The 21,113-nt window shown below is 38.4% G+C and overlaps 1 protein-coding gene across 3 annotated transcripts in view; it reads right to left on the reverse strand.

Moving 5' to 3' along the window:
- Positions 1–20,774, reverse strand: part of il16 (interleukin 16) — a 35,333-nt gene extending 14,559 nt beyond the window's left edge. For 2 of the 3 annotated variants that reach the window (XM_034127372.1, XM_034127363.1), the window contains exons 1-12: positions 20,649–20,774; positions 17,369–17,505; positions 16,760–16,877; positions 10,137–10,280; positions 9,785–9,866; positions 4,015–4,163; positions 3,122–3,229; positions 2,845–2,959; positions 2,634–2,707; positions 1,819–2,035; positions 1,325–1,442; positions 827–959 (exon numbers count right to left, since the gene is read on the reverse strand). In XM_034127372.1, coding sequence (XP_033983263.1) covers positions 827–959; positions 1,325–1,442; positions 1,819–2,035; positions 2,634–2,707; positions 2,845–2,959; positions 3,122–3,229; positions 4,015–4,163; positions 9,785–9,866; positions 10,137–10,280; positions 16,760–16,877; positions 17,369–17,487 — 1,377 coding nt within the window. In that variant the 5' untranslated portion in view covers positions 17,488–17,505; positions 20,649–20,774. Of the gene's footprint in view, positions 1–826; positions 960–1,324; positions 1,443–1,818; positions 2,036–2,633; positions 2,708–2,844; positions 2,960–3,121; positions 3,230–4,014; positions 4,164–8,776; positions 8,794–9,784; positions 9,867–10,136; positions 10,281–16,759; positions 16,878–17,368; positions 17,506–20,648 lie in introns of those variants that run through there. The other variant, XM_034127381.1, reaches the window with a different exon arrangement.
- Positions 20,775–21,113: the final 339 nt, after the last annotated feature.

Below are 21,113 nucleotides of genomic sequence, written 5' to 3' on the forward strand. Positions count from 1 at the left end.
GTTTTTTGTGTGTACATTTGTGTAAAATGGTCACATCTAGTATGACTTGAGGATTTTTTATTCTAACATTTCAGACAACCCACACTTCAGACTTTTTTTAGACACAGATACGAAATCAATTAATTAAAAAAGGCATGTATTACTGTTAAAGTATAAAAGTATACCTGCTAAACAACAAGTGATTGTGCGCATGTTAGCATGCTGATGTTAGCATGCTGATGTTAAGTAAAAGTAGTCATTGTGCAGATTGGTCCATTTCAGAATAATATAAATGATATGTTTTATAATGATTGATCATGAAAGTGTTCTCAAAGCTGGTAAAGGTGCAGCTAGTTTGAATGACTTTGTATACTGCAGGGTAGCTTGTGAATTTACTCCAGGTGGAACTAAAGTCTGATTTAACACTTGATTATATTTCACATCATTCATCCACATCTGTGAAGTAACTAAAGGTATTAAATACATGTAGTGGAGTAGAAAGTACAAAGTAGCATGAAATGGAAATACTCTAGTAAAGCACAACTATTTCAAAATTGTACGTACAGTACTTGAGTAAATGTACTTAGTTACTTCCCACCTCTGTTTAGGGGTGTTACATAATTTGCCTCATAAGCCAAGAACTGCCTGTTGTAGAGACCCTAAACATTCATTCACCATTCATTCCACTCTGTTGTACTTTGGCCTGAGGGAGGAGGCCAGAACACTGGGATGAAAGCCAGGAGCCATGGACCTAACACTCAGAGGCCCCAAGCTGAACCCAGGGGCCAGCTCCTCCCTGTGAGCCCGTAAACCTGACCGTAGGGAATGAGGTGTTGGCGTTGCATACTTTGGGGTCGGGGTGTCGGCTGATGATGATGTGGACTGGACCTGGAGAGCACTGGCTCAGCACCGTGTACACATCGTTCAGCGCCATGTTGTAAACCACAGTGTCGTTGATCTCCATGATCTCATCCCCACACCTGCAGGTAAGAGGGGGGGGGGGAGAGGGTTTTCACAGTGAGGACAGACCCAAGATCTGCCTTTTACACTTCCTGTCTTATATCTAGGGAGGCGTGTGGTGCAGTGGATTGTGCGTTGGTGTTCGGATCAGGGGGTAACAGGTTCAAACCCCACTGCAGTCAGCATGTCGTTGTGTCTCTGGGCAAGACACTTCACCCAAATTGCTCCTGTGGGGATTGCCCACAGTATTGAGTATGTAAGTCGCTTTGGATAAAAGTGTCTAACAAGTGACATGTAATGTAATGTAATATCTTAGTGCACTTAATTCACAATGTGTAACAGGTATGTTGGTACTCTCTCCATGCATGCAGTAAATGCTCCTCACCTGAGTCTACTGTCCATGTGTGCTACTGATCCAGGAGAGAGGGTGTGGATGAAGATCCCAGGACACCCGTCACCAGATGGAACACAGCACAGCCCGATACCCAGACCAACACCTGCCTCTGGGAAGTGATTCATGCAGAGAAACCTTTAATATGATAACATTAAAGGAGGCTGTTTCAATCAAAAGAGATTTAAAGTAATGCACACTCTAACAAACTAATGTTAAGCAATAGAGATTAGCCTTTTAGAGCTCCAATGCTTTCAGCAGGGCCCAAGATACAGCTATAAATCTATACATGTAAAATAAAAAAATTGCTTGAGAAAATTGCTTAATTTCTCAACATTAAAATTTAAAAATATATGTGAATATTCTATTTATAATCAGATGAAATTCGGAAATCTAAGAAATCCTATTCTGAGTAATTGTAAGTGGATCTTTGGTATTTAAATAATATATCAAAAAGATTGTTGTGGTGTCTCTGCTGTTTGGCTGACCTTTGTGCAGGATGATCTCCATGACGACGCGGTCGCCCGGGGCCCTCGGGGTGTCGCTGCAGCTGCTGTTCAGGTAGCTGTAGTCAGCGCTGACCCGGGCCAGGCCGGAGCTGGAGCTGAGGGAGCGAGACCTGCAGAGCTGGGCCTCCGGACCACACCCTGCCCCCCCCCGCAGGCTCGTCCTCACCACCAGGGTCAGCAGCCCCTTCTTGATTTGCTGCAGAGACATTTCTCATCAATGCTTTTGGAAATGTAGGCCGGGCGTTAATGTTGTTAATTGGTTTGGTTGGTAGTGCACAGAGTTAAGGCAAAATCCTAATTTCCCACACAGCCCCCAAAAAATACCCCTCACTACAGCTCCATCAGAAAGAGCCCAGTATTCACCAAGTAACGAGAAAGAAAAGCAGTCAAATGGAGAAGTGGAAAGTAGAGTAAAGTACAAGTACCTCAGCCCTTTGGCTTCTGTCAGGGAAAGATTACGGTTCTGTTTAAATGTTATTACCAGTAAAAACACAATGAAATACATTGTCAGTGAACATTTTCTTGATACATCCAAGATCAAAATTGTATGGGATTATCAACCCAGGAAGCCAGTTTTCCTAAAGAAGTCAATATTATTCCTTATCAGGAAAAGATATCATTGAACGTTTTCTAATCTACTGTGTGTTTAACATGTTTCCTTTCATTGGAGCTTCTGTGCTCTACAATCTCTTACGTAAGTAATAGTCAAGTTGCTTTAATTTATAAGAAATTGAAAATAAATGTGTGTAACCTCCTCTGCTTTATCATCATACAGTATAATGAAGTTTGGTTACTTTGAACTTGTACAGGGCTTCATCATGAGTCAGACCATGGAGAGACTCTGCGTTCAGCTCCAGGATCTCATCCCCTACACACACACACGCACACGCACACGCACACGCACACGCACACACACACACACACAGAATAAAAAAATGCTGTTTACTATAACAGTAAAGTGTGTGTGTGTGTGTGTGAGCTCCATGCACAGTGTGTGGTCCTCACCCTCCTGCAGTCTTCCATCAGCAGCTGCTGCCCCTCCAGGGAAGATGGTCTTCACATAGATCCCCATCGGTCCATACATGCTGTCCCGGCCCCCCACTATGCTGAAGCCCAGGCCCTGCGTCAGAACAACAGCTATTATTCAACAACATACTCAGACTCAAAAGTGTATCAGTGGAGCTATCACAATATACAAATAATGTCATCTGATTACTTTCCTTAACTCTGGGATTACCTAAGTAACATCTGATTCTGCTGTAAATTCCGTTACATGTCGTACCTTTCCGTGGCCCTTCATCAGCACCACGTTACAGATGATGAACGCCTGCACGTTACTGCAGGAGTGAACCAGCTGAGCAGAGCTGAGGGAGCGGGAGGGGCGCACAGGCTGGAGACACACACACACACACACACACACACACACACACACACACACACACACACACACACACACACACACACACACACACACACACACACACACACACACACACACACACACACACACACACACACACACACCACACACACACACACACACACACACACACACACACACACACACACACACACACACAGAGAGCAGGGCATTATGTAATGAATTATTAACTTTCCTACCAGTAAGTACAGTAGTAACATATAGAAAGGGTTTCCTGTTCTACTCATGGCGGGGAGCCCCAGAGGAAACAGTGCTGCTGGGCCCCTTTAATGTGACTCACTCTCAAGGTTCAAGGCTTTTATTGGTCATACGAACATAGCTACAGTGTAGTTATGACGAGGAAAATCTTAGGTTTTTGTTGGCTCCTCCAACAGTGCAACACAATAAAACAGAAAAACAGAGAGAAATAGTGCAAGTAAATAGTAAATACAAAAAGAAAAATAGTAAAAGAAAAGTGAAATAATGAAATAGTGCAATAAGATATATTATATTATATATATATATACAAGTTATTGGAATATGATATATTAGATAAAACATTTGTAAGTTGCAGCCAGATGAATGTTATGGATGTTGTTTCAAAGTTCAGGTGTTTAACAGTCTTATGGCCTGTGGGAGTCTGGTGCAGAAGTGCAGTTTTTTGTGCTCATTATTAGATGAATGAAAATGTGTGGTGGTCACCAGGTGATCTTTAATGCATTGTGTTAATAATATTGAGAAAATAAATCAAATACTTGTGTGGTGGTGTGAGGGAACTCCAGCTGCTGGGACAGGGACTTCCTGTTTCCATATAAACCCCTGTTGCCATGGGGATGAGTGGGATGAAGCTCCGGGCTCTTCATGATGATGCTGTCCAGATCTCCGATCCAGTACGGGTGAACACCTGCTCACACACACCATCACAACCAGCATCAGCTTTACATTCATCTCAGTCTCTATTTTGAGGTGATTTTATCCATAAAAATATTTTTATTTATTTGTATTTTATCTTTTATTTGGACATTTTACATATCTTCATTTAACTTGTATTATTTTATTTTATTTTCATTTATGTTTATTATCTTTTTATTGCACCTTTTTACTGTTTTGTTAAAAAAATAAATGTTTTATTATCTGGTATTTTGTATTTTATTTATTGCAATATTTTAGTTGGAATGCTGACACAGCATTCCAACTATCTGTTATGCTACGCACAAAATTCTTTATTATTCCGCCGGGTTATTTTGCGCTGCTTCTTCTCCCACATTGAACATCGCAGAAACTCCGTTCAAACATCAAAACGTTCAGCTCGGTCGGGAATCAATGGCTATTACTTTTATCATTCATAACTTTCATAATTCCAGAGATACATCCCCTAATACAGTGGTTCTCAACTGGTGGGTCGCGACCCAAAAGTGGGTCGCGGACCCGTTTCGAGTGGGTCGCGGATGTGTGAGTGAAGAAAAAAAAGTTGAAAAAAAAAATTGGAATTTTTTTTTTTTTTTTTTTGGGGAAAAAGTCAAACTTTTATTTTGAAGGCCCGATTTTCTAACGCTGTGCATGCAGTTGGCGTTGGACTGGAAGTACCGGAGACCATAAACGGTTTTGAAAACTTCTGTCACGATCATCTTCTCAATAAAATATCTTTGCTGATGTTTTTTCGAGTCTTCTGGCCAATCAGAATCAAGATTGTTGCCGGAAGTCCCCACGGAGAATAACTTTGCGGTAGAACTCTTCTTTATACATCCATGGGTACAACTTCAGATAAAAATGAACACATAATGAAATATGACCCCCGGTTTGATGATTGACAGGTCACAGAACAATGGGAGCTATCTACCCTTACCACAATTTAAAGCAAGTCACACACTCTCTCCTCTTTGCTCTTCTCGCAGCAAGATGTCAGAACAAAGTGAAAAACAAACAATGGCATAAAATATTATTAATATGTCGGGTAGTAATAGATTTATTTATTTTCTTCTCAGAGTGTACCAGAATGCGTAGTTTATGTTAGTATTTCTAAAAATCTCCTGGGGGAGAATCCCCCCAGACCCCCCTTCTGGGGTTGGGTTTTCAGCATGTGTGCCTTTTTATATAGTTCAGCTTTGATTCCATCATCTCATTAAACCTTTTTTAAAAGCATACTTTAGTTCTGTGAAGGGATATAAGGGATATATGCACTGTAATTCACTTTTATTAATATTGTATGCTCAAAAGCGTATATATTACAGCACGATTTTTTGTTGAATAGATTTGAGTGGTTCAAAATGTTGGGTCGCGATGTATTGACCAAGTAAAAAGTGGGTCCCGAGGCCTGACCAGTTGAGAACCACTGCGCTAATACATCCCATTTTTAACATGGAAGTCAATGGAGAACTCTTCAGACTTCAACAATCTTCATGCAACTTCAACTGCTAACTGCTCCTTCTTCAACTGCTAACTGCTCCTTCATACTTTCACTCAGAAACCTCATTCCAACTTTAAAATGTTACACATCTTTCTGACATTATTCGTGTAACACAACTTTTAAATCTGATTCTTACTTTTACAGATATTAAACATTGTTCAGACCTTGGTAAAGAGGCCTTCTTCAGATATTAGAGTGCGTGATGTCACAGCTGGAGTGGAGGACAGATTTAATTTTGCCTTCATATTTTCTTTTGAACCCATAATTCCCAAACCCTACATTCCTGAGACATCATTTCTCATGACATACGTAGGAAAACATCTCGTAGCTTGAAAGATAAAAAAAAATTAAGCAAAAATAATTAAACAAAATGCCTCTTGAGGGCATGAAGTGACAAAAACGTTCAACATGTCTCCATTAAACTCCATTGTAAATTCAGCCTCATCTTTCCCCACCACAGCAGCCGCACACCTTTAGTTAATCTGCCAAAAAGGCCACATTATTAACCCGAAAGTACACAAAAAGTACACTTCAGATGCTCAAGTTCCTTGACATGCTTCACGCTTTGAAATTTCACCGATATCTGTTATGGTTCTTCAACAAAACATTCACATGTAACAGGTTTATCTCTCATTCAGAACAATGAAAATGCTTTCCTCTCACTAATCACCATGGAAACCTTTGATCTCTGGACACCTCGTTAGCTCAAACATAAACACCTGTGTCATGGAACACGATGATGTCATAACTCCAATTGACATAATTAGAGCAGCAGACTAATGACGTGGTCACTGGAGTTTAACAGACTGTCTCAGCCTATTATTTTCCGTCTGATGGAGACTTCATACTGACTTCAACATGTTCCACATATTTTAGACATTATTGGTGACGTATGCTTTTAGTTCTAAAGTTTTCAGTTCAAATATTCTGCTGCTTTTTCATGCATTTAGACTTTTATTTTCTTGTTCTTATTTCACATTCAAGTCCCCTCTATTCATAAACCCTTTAAAGTACTCAGCCACACCACTTATATACCACGTGCGACTGTTGCTATGTCAGTTAATCTTTCAAATACAAGGTTGCTTGTTTGATTCAAGCTCTTGTAGTCAATATGTCAAGGTATTTATCCCTAACATTTTATCAGCTAACTAATGACACACACTCAGAGGATCTTTATAAACGTTTTAAGTATTGCACATCTTTAAACATGACTCTTATAAATCACTTTTAAAACCAGCGATGCACTACAGTGTCAGCTTTTCTAAAATAGAAACTTCAATGTTCACATCTTTCTAAATGATTCTACTTTTCAATGACCTACAAATAACCCTAATAATAATCCCATTTTCAATCTTCCAACTGTTCATATTTTTTGGTCAATTAATAAAGCTGTTACAAATGTGTTGTTCAACAAATTTGAGCCTTTGCCACATTTATTTGAATTATTTATATAATTCATACGTAATGGGGAAGCTTCCCACTCTATGTTATGTAAATACAAGTCTTTGACAAGAAAATATGTGAACTTCTAAATATTTAATGTCAATCCCTGGTTTTGGTTCTAGTATGTTCACTGTACTGTAGGTTATTTAGTGGGAATGCTGATACAGCATTTCAACTATCTGTTATGCTACGCACAAAATTATTTATTATTATTATATCACCATGGAAACCTTTGATCTCTGGACACGTCGTTAGCTCAAATATAAACACCTGTGTCATGGAACACGATGATGTCATAACTCCAACTGACATGCTCAGAGCAGCAGACTTCAGATAATGGTTAACGGTCCAGCCCTCAACAGCTCTACGTCAATTATGGGGTGTCATCATATGCCGTTTCCATGGAAACGGCATATAAAAGATTCGCCATAAAAGACGATGTCGCTATAACTCGTATGAAAATGTCCAAAAAGTGCTCAAACTTCACATGTGTGCTAACAGTCCAGCCGTGAAGACATCTACGGGACAGTTTTGAGATTTCTTCAAATGCCGTTGCCATGGCAACACAATGCTCACCATGAAACATGGTTTTCTCATAACTTCAGTGAAAATGCTCCAAACGGCCCAAAACTTCACAGGTTTGGTAACGATGCAGCCATCAACGCATCTAAGCGTATTATGGGATGTCATCAAATGCCGTTGCTTGGCGACAGATCATTCGCCATCAACTTAGTTCAAAAGTTTGCAGTTCAAATATTCTGCTGCTTTTCCAAGCCTTTTTACTTTCTTTTCTTCTCTCATCACCAGTGTTGGGACTAACGCGTTACAAACTAACGCGTTACTGTAACGCAACTACCTTTTGCGGTAACTAATAACGTTACTAGTTACCTATTTCCATTCAGTAACGCCGTTATAGTTACTGTGATTTAAATGGGTGCGTTACTGCGTTACATTATGTGGTCCAACTGAACCGAATCTCCCTGCGGATGTAACTTACAGGCGAATACAGTTATGTCCTCTCACAGTACCATGGAAAAGTGAAAGTGACCAGAGAGGAGTGATGATTGGTTAACGTGGGGTAACATTTCAGGGTAAGCCAATCAGAGACAGAGTTGGGCAGGTCTTGCCTTATGGGGAAAATACACAGACACACAAACACTTGCTAACACACACACATACACGGCAACGCCCACCACCAGCACACACACACACAATGGCAGATGCAAGTATCAGCGAGAGCAGCAGCGCATTTACAACTTGGAGATATAACCACTATTTTCAATTTGTGGGGATAAAGGACGCAAAAAATATTACGGTCAAATGTAAACTGTGTGCAGGACAGAAAGCATTGTCCACATCGAATAACAGCAATGCCAATCTCCTGAAGCACCTAATGTACATGGGGCTATAAAACTAGTCTTACTGTGCCACAGAACAACACAAAAACTTGTATTTTTATTGTTATTATTTTTAAAGTAAAGTAAAGTAACTTGTTACCAGTTACTTTTATAATTTAGTAACTAATAAAGTAACTAGTTTTTGAGAGCAGTAACTTTAACTATTACTAGTTACTTTTTAAAAGTAACTTGCCCAACACTGCTCATCACACATTCAAGCCCCCAGTGTTCATGTATCATTTCAATCTAAATTCTTCACTTTCTTCTTACACATTACATTTCAGCATAGCAGTTTAGCGTCAGCTTTTCAGCAGCTGGACAGTCAACAGAGCTCCCTCTCCAACAGACTGCTGCAGCTCCTTCTCCAACAGACTGCTGCAGCTCCCCTGTCACAAGGACAGATACTGGAAAACATTCCTGCCCACTGCAATAACTCTGTACAATAAATCACCTCTGGCTGGAAGAGAACTCTCTGCTCCATAGTTTCTCTAGAAATTAAACCACGTTGTACATTTTACTCTATAATCTGTTCAATATTTATACTCCATATTCCATAATGTCATATATTTTGAATATATATATATATTTGTATATATAATATCTGCATGTATATTTTCTATTTCAACATGTATATTTTATATTTTATTTTATTTTATTTTTCTTTCTATTCTTGTATATTTTGTAGCTTTGTTTTATTGTAAAATGCCTTTTATGCTGCTGTAACAACAACAATTTCCCAATTTGGGATCAATAAAGTACTATCTATCTATCTATCTATCTATCTATCTAAAGCATTCCCACTAGCAATTTCTTCAGGAATTGCATTCTCTAGTTTCATTTGGTTTTCTATTTGCCTGATGAGTAATACGTCTTCGCAGAAAACAACTTTGTATCTCTAACCCATCATTATACATATCATTAGAAACATAAACTACCTTTTACAAGCTGTTCAATCTCACGCCGCTGGAGCTATAAGCACAGCATTTCTCCCAATTAGGACCGCATTTCCCATAAGCCATGAGGCTTCCTGGTGTTAAAAGGATATTACCCCCTGGCCTCACCCCCCCCCTGAAGACAATAAACATATTATTTCCCCATCATCCTCTCTCTCCTCTCATCCGTCATTACTATACACTCTAAAAGCTTTAGCAGAGTCAGAACAGAGCAGCAGCCTGCTGTTCGTGCAGCCTCCTCTCAAACACTGATGCAAAGTGAAACACAGTATGGTTCTCACTGGTGGTCACTTTTACTTTAGAGTGAAAACTGTATGATACACACCGGTTGAATTGACAGTCTGTCCTGGTGGCTTCTGCTTCTCTGTGTCCCAGCATCTGTCCTTGTTCACCTCTGGGATGGGTAACTACACACACACAAACACACACACACACACACACACACACACACACACACACACACACACACACACACACACACACACACACACACACACACACACACACACACACACACACACACACACACACACACACACACACACACACACACACACACACACACACACACACACACAAAACATACGTTGTCCTTTTTTTTTTTAAAGTGTTGGATGAAACATTTTTCAACAGGTTCATCATTTAAATGTAATAGTGGGTAAGACTAAGGAGTTTACCTTGAGGTGGTTGTTGTTGGCCATCAGTTCCTCCTCCATGTATCCAGGCAGGCACAGAGGGTCAGAGGGGGGGGTGAGGGCAGGGTGCTGTGGGCTTGTATTCAGACTGTGTGAATGGAGAGTGTCTTCACATGTGGAGATGTCCTAAAGTAGACAAAACACCAGTGAAGAGAAACATGACATCTGTGGCCCAACAGAATGGCAGAATGTGTTTAAAGTTAACTTCAGCTTACTTCTTATTTCTGCTTGTACAGCACAAAGCAACCCATCTCACTTATCCTTCTAATAGATTCCTCAGGAGAGGATAGTATACATTATGCATTAAGAATTGCGTAGTTAAGTTTAGTGTAAAGTAAAAGAGTATAGTATCAAGTATTAATACACGGCTTGGCTGAATACTCGATTCTGATTGGTCAATTTGGACATTCCAGAGGTCTGTTCTATTTCAATAGCAGACTGTTGTTAAGGATAATAGACCGTTGCTAAGGATACTCTAAGCAAGGGACTATGTGCAGTCATATCAATCGCAGAAAGAAGTCCGGTCAATATAACGTCAGCTGTGGCCAAAAAAAAACCCCAGAAAAACAAATGTTTACCTCCACCAGAAAACACCATGGCATTTTTTTTATTTGTGGAGAGCATGAAACTTTAGATTCATGATGGATAAATTGTCCCCAGAAAAACTGAAAAAGAGAACAAGAGAAGGAAAGAAATGTAAAGACAGCGCGCTGGAATTCAGAGAAATCAACAGAAGAAGACAGACAGGAAGTCAACACTAAAGTGAACAACAGAAGAAGACAGACAGAAAGTAAACACTAACAGGAACACAGTATGAGCTCTGGAAGTTTTTAAAGACTGGTTAATGGAAGAACAAATGTGAACGGACTTGGACAGTTACAGTAAACATAAAAAAAAAAATGTGCGGAAGTAAACCGACCATTTTGAAATCAATAAAATCATGTTGATTTTGATGGTGACGGCCATCTTAGCACATTTCACCTCTTTCAGAATGAGGCGAAAAGTATTAAACGAGGTGAAAATCATTACACGTCTGGGCATGTTGAGAGCTGCAAATACACAAAAGGGGAGTTAGTTGGTTCTGTAAGAGCCGAGGTGAGTGTTAAACGAGTTTAATGTGTAACGTTAATGTCAGCTAGCTAACATTAGCTAACAAGGTACACTCCCGTGTTTTGTTTTAGCAACTAGTTTTATGTGTACCTTGTCCTTGCCAACATTAATGTTATCCACAGCATACACAGCGATCACGCAGTTCTTTGTTTCATTCATTGTTTATTAACGTGGTTCAGCGGCATTTACCGACCGCTGCAGTGCTGCTCGTCTACTTTTATCTCACGGCAGAGTTTAGTCTACCGTTAAAGGTAGGGTAGGTAAGTTTGAGAAACAGGCTCGAGATCGCAAGAATTTGAAAATACACAACCAGAGAAAATCTGCCACTTCCTTACAGAGCCCCTCCTCCAACACACACGAATGCGCACATGACCAATGAGGGCACGAGATAAGTTTGTGCACAGATGGAAGGCTGACAGGCAGGTAGGCCATCCAGTTATTTTAACCGGGCCGGCTAAAATGATTGGTCGTGCTTTTTACAGTACTACGGCTTCCACAGATGACACTTTTTATGGATTTTTTGTCAAAGCACTTAAGATATTCATTGCTATCGGGATGTTAAGAGCATTCCATGGAATATAACAAAAAGTGTATCTCGAGCCGGTTTCTCAAACTTATCTACCCTACCTTTAACTCACGGCAGAGTTTATTCTCCCGTTAACTCACGGCAGCGGCCGCTGTAAAGTATTCACTGTCTGACTCTCACACAAGCAGCTGATAAATATCCCCCATCCCCATCAGTGAATGTGTTTCAGTCTGAATTGACGCAGTTCGGCATCATAACGCTGTCATTAAAGTTTCTCTGGTATTAGACAGGTGATGTTAGCATAGCAACTGAAGCTCATCTGACTATCTTGACTACTTGTTGGTATCATATTGTGGCATAAGCCGTTTTCTACAGGCACATTTTACCTGCGTATTTTTCTTTATGATTTTACTTGTGTAGCCCAAGTACTGATTCCACACAATAGCTGCTATAATAAAAACAAGAGGAAAACATTAGAGGCAGTGTGCTTGGCTTCAAAATGGCAAATAACAGAGAACGGATGATCATTAAAAGTAAGGTCAAAACAAACGGCATCAAACTCTGCCTGGTTAGTGTTGCCTCACTTTATATAAGTGTGTTTTTTATAAGTGTGTGGTCGCGATCTAGTCACTTTGCTCAGCGCCCCTGCCCCCGCCTCGTGACGTTTTTGGTTCTTGGTTTCTGGACGGGCAGTCCAGTGTGGCCAGATAGGAATACATTTTCAGTGCTAAGAGATGGCCCCGCTGCAGTGGAAACAGGAAGAACGGTGCTTAATCGGGCACTAGCTCCGAACTGGCCCTGGAACTGCTTTGATGAGGGGCATAAGACCTAAAACCCACTTCCTCTGGACCAATGAAAGCACACCATGCTGGGTTCAGTGCTAACAGCTCTAGTCTATAATGAGACATCCATACATGAGCTTGTACATGTGCAGCTCCTTGTGTTAAGGTAAAACTCACAATGTGATTTTTACTCAACTATATTTAACGAAATTACCTTGACAATTGACAAATTCCTTGACTGTGCATTTCTGGAATACACATTGTGTTTAGCTTGAATAGACAAGTGTTATTCCTCAAATTCCACAAGCAGTTTGAAGCCAACAAATTATATAAATGTTGCTGAATTTTCTTCTCTTCACATTATTAAATACATTCTTTAAATGCCTTTTTGTTTGTTTCCATCTCTGACTGAATCAAAAGAGCCTTTTGTCTGAGTGTGTGTCGGAAGACTGGCAGACTGCAGAGACATGACATGCCCACACACACAGTTTGTTGTCTATCATTTCAGCCCAACAGTCCCAGGATGCTCTGTGTTGGGCATGCAAATGATCATTTAGAAATTAATTGCACTTTGTTTATAAATACATTTAAATTTAGATTTATTTAGAAGAAAAAAAGCTTATCATACGGACCAGTAGTCAGGATTATGGAAGCCTGTTTGCACCACAGGAAAAATAAATTAAAATCCTGTAAGTCATAATTATGACTTAGCTATCTCATTATTACGACTTAGCTATCTCATTATTATGACTTAGCTATCTCATTATTATGACTTAGCTATCTCATTATTACGACTTACTATCTCATTATAATGACTTAGCTATCTCATTATTATGACTTAGCTATCTCATTATTATGACTTAGCTATCTCATATTAGCTATCTCATTATTATGACTTAGCTATCTCATTATTATGACTTAGCTATCTCATATTAGCTATCTCATTATTATGACTTAGCTATCTCATTATTATGACTTAGCTATCTCATATTAGCTATCTCATTATTATGACTTAGCTATCTCATTATTATGACTTAGCTATCTCATTATTACGACTTACTATCTCATTATAATGACTTAGCTATCTCATTATTATGACTTAGCTATCTTATTATTATGACTTAGCTATCTCATTATTATGACTTAGCTATCTCATTATTATGACTTAGCTATCTCATTATTACGACTTACTATCTCATTATAATGACTTAGCTATCTCATTATTATGACTTAGCTATCTCATTATTACGACTTACTATCTCATTATAATGACTTAGCTATCTCATTATTATGACTTAGCTATCTCATTATTACGACTTACTATCTCATTATAATGACTTAGCTATCTCATTATTATGACTTAGCTATCTCATTATAACGACTTAGCTATCTCATTATTATGACTTAGCTATCTCATTATTACGACTTACTATCTCATTATAATGACTTAGCTATCTCATTATTATGACTTAGCTATCTCATTATTACGACTTACTATCTCATTATAATGACTTAGCTATCTCATTATTATGACTTAGCTATCTCATTATTACGACTTACTATCTCATTATAATGACTTACTATCTCATTATAATGACTTAGCTATCTCATTATTATGACTTAGCTATCTCATTATTACGACTTACTATCTCATTATAATGACTTAGCTATCTCATTATTATGCCTTAGCTATCTCATTATTACGACTTACTATCTCATTATAATGACTTAGCTATCTCATTATTATGCCTTAGCTATCTCATTATTATGACTTAGCTATCTCATATTAGCTATCTCATTATTATGACTTAGCTATCTCATTATTATGACTTAGCTATCTCATTATTATGACTTAGCTATCTCATTATAATGACTTAGCTATCTCATTATAATGACTTAGCTATCTCATTATTATGACTTAGCTATCTCATTATTATGACTTAGCTATCTCATATTAGCTATCTCATTATTATGACTTAGCTATCTCATTATTATGACTTAGCTATCTCATATTAGCTATCTCATTATTATGACTTAGCTATCTCATTATTATGACTTAGCTATCTCATTATTACGACTTACTATCTCATTATAATGACTTAGCTATCTCATTATTATGACTTAGCTATCTTATTATTATGACTTAGCTATCTCATTATTATGACTTAGCTATCTCATTATTATGACTTAGCTATCTCATTATTACGACTTACTATCTCATTATAATGACTTAGCTATCTCATTATTATGACTTAGCTATCTCATTATTACGACTTACTATCTCATTATAATGACTTAGCTATCTCATTATTATGACTTAGCTATCTCATTATTACGACTTACTATCTCATTATAATGACTTAGCTATCTCATTATTATGACTTAGCTATCTCATTATAACGACTTAGCTATCTCATTATTATGACTTAGCTATCTCATTATTACGACTTACTATCTCATTATAATGACTTAGCTATCTCATTATTATGACTTAGCTATCTCATTATTACGACTTACTATCTCATTATAATGACTTAGCTATCTCATTATTATGACTTAGCTATCTCATTATTACGACTTACTATCTCATTATAATGACTTACTATCTCATTATAATGACTTAGCTATCTCATTATTATGACTTAGCTATCTCATTATTACGACTTACTATCTCATTATAATGACTTAGCTATCTCATTATTATGCCTTAGCTATCTCATTATTACGACTTACTATCTCATTATAATGACTTAGCTATCTCATTATTATGCCTTAGCTATCTCATTATTATGACTTAGCTATCTCATATTAGCTATCTCATTATTATGACTTAGCTATCTCATTATTATGACTTAGCTATCTCATTATTATGACTTAGCTATCTCATTATAATGACTTAGCTATCTCATTATAATGACTTAGCTATCTCATTATAATGACTTAGCTATCTCATTATAATGACTTAGCTATCTCATTATTATAACTGTGGATGAAATTCCACTTAAAAAACAGAAACAACCTGTTTGGCAAGAAATGAACAAACAATAGAAGTTTAAAGCAACGTTTTGTTATTTAATAAAGTCAATAAAAGTCCAAAAGCATTTAACAGAGTTAATCTATTTCAGCTGAAAGGACAGAGTCTTGCACTAAAAGGTTTGTAGAAGATTTGACAACATACAACAGAAAATACATACACTTTATACACTACAGAAGGAGGGAAGGGGAAGGTCCTCAGCAAGCAAATATACAAGAAGTGTTGACCAAATGGTTGAAACTTACATACAGCTATGCAATATACATTACAGGAAAACATTTGGCCAGACGGTTGAAACTCACATACATGTTCATTACAAACCAATGGTTGTAGAGACAGCCTTTTATTTGTTCTAAGCAAGTGGAAATTAGAGGCTAGATGTGAATTCAAACCGTTGGAAATAAACAGAGAATGAAGTTACAGTAATACTTATGATTAAATTAGATTTAATGATACATTTCTACAACAATGACTTACTATCTCATTATTATGACTTACTATCATATAAGAGCAATTTTTAAATGAGCTTTCATCCCTTTACACCAAAGCAACAGAAGCAAGTGTGTGGGACACACTTAGCTGAACTAATGGATACTATAATTGAAGACTACTTTAGACACGGATTCACAAATAAGGACATTTTAGTGGTTTTGGAAATCACACAATATTAAACTAAGCCTACGGACACTACAGAGGAAGCTACAAAATAACAAGCTTTGGCGTGTGGCAAGAGCAGAAACAATGTAATCTCTTCAGGAGTGCTCCAAAATCAGGATTGCTTACAGCTAGCTAGTGTATTGCTTTGACTTGCTGGTAGTCGGCTTAAATCATAATAATGAGATAGCTAAGTCCTAATAATGAGATAGTAAGTCATAATAATGAGATAGCTAAGTCATTATAATGAGATAGTAAGTTAACCCTATCAAAATTCAACTTAAGTTTGCTGAAATGATTAAACACACAGAATGTGCAGCTATCTGCTGGAGCAGGTCAAAGACAAAATGTGCTCATATCGAAAGCTCTATATCTAATGAGTCAATATCAATGGAGTATGCTTCATGTACTGTAGACAGTAGTTTGGTGTTTTCCTAAAAATACGAGAAAAGAGGAAGAAAATGCCATGGAGTCAATTTCATCTGTTAGCTTGAATTACCTCACTGAAGGCTTTTATGTGAACGCTCCTCATCGCCTCCCCTGCAATCCAAGTACTGCCGTTTAGAAAGTGTCCGTTAAAGGGAGCCAGCTTGTCTGGGCTCAGGAAGCTGCAGCGTCTGAAGAGAAAGCATACGGACACAGAAACACAAGAAAAACCTTACTGCATAAACAAAACATCTTTCTTCTAATGCTTACCAAGTGCTTCGGTTGCCTAAACCTAACCCTGAACAGTTCCCAACAGAAACGTATTACAAAGTTAACCATTAGTGAACATTCTGCATTAAAATACTAGGAAAAGCTATCAAATATTATGAGGAGGATGAGATTACATTCATCCATTGTTTTCACAATGGCCACACAACCCCCCCTACGCAGTCCTTTGCACTGATTTAACACAGGCCTATTTTTTATTTAAAACGCCTGGTAGGAAAGTGATCAGTTATTGTGGAGCAGCTGGATAACACTAGTAGTTCACATAACCTTCATGACTCTCATGTTGCACATTTTGCACAGTTTTTCACCTAATATGAATGAAGTTTTTGTAATTCTACCCAAAGTGCAGCTTTGACCTTGAAGTGCTTAGCGGTGTGTTGCTGTGTGTTATTACCTCTGTGTGGTCTCTCCATTCCTCCCTGGCACATTAGGGTCTTTGTCTTCTGTCTGGACACTGTTATCAGCCGTCTGTGGCCCACATACCTCCTCAGCCGGCCCTGTGGCTACACACATCTTCCAGATACTGCTCTCCTGTATGGGCACACACATCAGTTACAGTGAAACAGTGAACAAGTAACCTCTATACTGGGAGTAGAACGCAAGCTGTATGAGCTTATCAAACATCTGGCTGTGCGGTGGCAACAGCAGTAGGGGAGAGTGGGTAAGATGAGCCGATCCTTACTTATGTTGTCCTCATGAGATGGAAGTAAAATGACAACAACAGCCTTTACTTCAGGATGTCTTCTGTCAATCAAAGTGAAAATAATGCATCCATCACAAAGGGCCATGAAAATATGACTTCTCAAAAAAAAGGCTTAACTTGTCCCATCCAAGGGGTAAATTAATCCACATAAGGGGTAAATTGAACCATCTGGGGAAAAATTGACCAATTTCCTTGTTTTTACCATCTTTACAAATGTGCACATTTTCTTTAGATAAAGGGGTCAACTTACCCACTGTCTTACCCTGCTCTCCCCTAAGGTCTTAAACTGGGCCCCAGTGTTTTGAGCATGTTCTCATAGTTCTTGAGGTGACATGTGATCAGATTATCAAACAAATGTTATAAAGACAGAGTGGTTGTGCTCTCAAAATGTGTACTAAGGTATTTTCTTTATGTCAATTACTATTTGAATGGAGCAATCACATGGATGTTTAATGCATGAGAAACAAAGAAATCCAATAATTGATAAGCATGAAAACTTAAATGTGTTTAAATAATGCCCTTTATGACAACATAGCTGTATTTACAAAGACATTATTCACAAATGTCTCTTTGACTGTAAATTATTTAGTCTCAACATAAACTCCAAATGGACATGTCTGTATGTAATAACGTTAGTGTCTGGTTGGTGATTAAAAGTGATTGATGTTCGACCTGGTGTGAATTTGCCCCAGAGGGGAAGCCCTGCTCCATTAAGGGACTGTGGAGCTCAGCTTTGGTCAGGAGAGTTTAGCAGTCATGAAGTGGGACAACAGCCAGCTTAAAGGGGACCTATCATGCAAAATGCACTTGTGTACGTCTTTTCTACATGAATATGTGTCCCCGGTGTTCCAGGGAACTCACCAAGTGTCAGAAAACACAACCCTCTCTATTTTCCTCCATACCCAAATCTCTAAAAAAGGGGCTGCAACGGATCTGATAAAAACTGATCCAGATTTGAACACTGTCCTGACGTCAGGACAGTGGCGCTACGGCTATTGGGCCAACTCCACCAATCAGGAGGAGACAACCACGGCATTGCCGTTCGAAAGCGCTGGAGACGCTGTAGTACATATGCCAGGCCTGTAGGTGGTGCTGTTGCTCACAGAATCAACCCTTGCTAAAACAGATCTAAAAAATGTCAAATTGAGCAAAATGAGGCATGGCTAAAATGCATGATCTGTTTGGTATTTTGAAAAAAAAAAAGTATAAATATGCCTTATATAGGTATGGTCCTACACTATATTATTCAAATATAGCATGATAGGTCCACTTTAACATCTTCACTATGATCGACATGAAATCTCAGTTTCTTATGGTTAATATATCTGTAGGGCTATAGGAAGAGAAACTTTTTTGAGTTATTTCTGATTTGCACATGTATTTATTATTATATGTTATTGGAAACTTCTAAGCCAATAGAGTGGTGCATTGATTAAATATCTTTGTAGACTTAGCAATGGGGTCCCTCAACAAAAAGCAATGAGATTTTTTCATTGGATTACTATATTTATGAGACGTATTATTTGTCAGTTATTGTCATTTAACTTTATTTGAAGTTACAAACATGTAACCGATTGGCTCATTTGATCAGATGTAAATGTGAGTATCATTTATCAGATAAACAATTGTCGAAACAGCACAGCCCTGTCTTTGTCTCAAGTTTTAACATTCAGGTCAGCCAGAGCACACAAGCACGCACGCACGCACGCACACACACACACACACACACACACACACACACACACACACACACACACACACACACACACACACACACACACACACACACACACACACACACACACACACACACACACACACACACACACACACACACACACACACACACACACACACACACACACACACACACACACATACACATACACATACACACACACACGCACGCACACACACACACGCACGCACGCACGCACACACAGCCAGTAGTGTGCATAGCGCAGCGTTTGCATGTTGACACTTTGTAGGATACACAAAACACACATTTGTACAATATCCTGTTTTTTCTTTGATAACGGTATATTAAATAGTGGATGTTCCGGGTCCATCTGTTGACAGGAATAAATCACCCATTCACCTTTTTTTGGACTTGTTAGTTTGTTTATATATGAATGATTTAAGTCATCACTATTAGGGCTGCCTTGGTTGACTCATTGGTTCAACAAAAGTAAATGACTCTATTTGGTTTAAATCATCTGGAACAATGGACCGGGGGCATATTTGTTTAGTCAGCATGCTGTACAATATTCTTAAGCTCCAATTCAGATACATTGGAGCTTTCCGAATAAATACAACTTGCAAATATGGACGTTTTCTTTAACCATATGCTAGACTGCCCCTTGCATTGCAAGGGGTTAGGGTTATTATGCTTTGCATAATGTGTACTCACAACAAAGGGAAAATTAAGTAACATGTGATTTTGAAATGTTTGATTTGAGCAATGCAAACTGTAAAAATGTTGATTATGAGAGAAACAAACTTGTAGCAAGCCAACTTCCTTTTTCAAATCGATCAGTATTTGGAAACAACAATCAATTATCCCTTCAACATGGATAGCTTTCTAATATCTGCCTCACACCTATTTCTCTCAAATTCTTCAATCCATGGTCTGTCGCCTGGCAAAGACTTCCAGCCACCATAATAATTGTGAATTGAGCCGACATAAAAAACAACGTCTGATCAACAAGAGATATTTACACTTAACCAAATTAAGTCAGTTATGTTAAATGGCCTAAAATAATATATCTACATATTAAAGTTAAATTAATCCAGTTTAATATTTATAATACATAACAAAATAAACATAATAAATAATTACAACTAAGGCAACACATGTAAAGTAAAGCAAGGGTCGGAAAGACTTTACTTTGGTTTGAGAATATGCTTAGATGAAGTACTAAAGCATTTGATCACTATTGATGAGTCACCAGTGTAAACTCATGCAGTGTACCTTGATGCTGAAGGACCTCCTGAGGCTCCTTTTATTTTCCCTGAGTGTGACGCTATGGTCTGCCTCCGTGCCTCCTCTTCTCTCCAGAGCTGTCCTCCAGTGTCCATCCTCTGAGTCTCCGTACTGTGTTTGATCCCCAACAGTCCCGTCCGTCCTCCCCCCCGGGCCCCACGTCCTGCACCCATGTGACACTTCCCCAGCATGCCCCTCTTCCAGACAATCATCATTGGTCTTAGAGTGACAGAGGATCAGAGACCTGGACGGAGTCAGTGGAAGTCAGAGAGTGTTCTCCATGACAGGAATGGCAAAGCTGAAGAAGTAAAGCTTTAAATTCTTGCAACAGAATTTTTGTCAGAACATAAAACTGAAAAAAGTAATAAACATGGAGCATATTGAAGACTAATATCAGATTCAAATTACCAGCCATCACTCGCTCAGCATTCCCAATAGCGCATGACCCTGACC

The sequence above is a fragment of the Trematomus bernacchii genome, unplaced genomic scaffold (genome assembly GCF_902827165.1).
Source record: "Trematomus bernacchii unplaced genomic scaffold, fTreBer1.1, whole genome shotgun sequence".
NCBI lineage: Eukaryota > Metazoa > Chordata > Actinopteri > Perciformes > Nototheniidae > Trematomus > Trematomus bernacchii.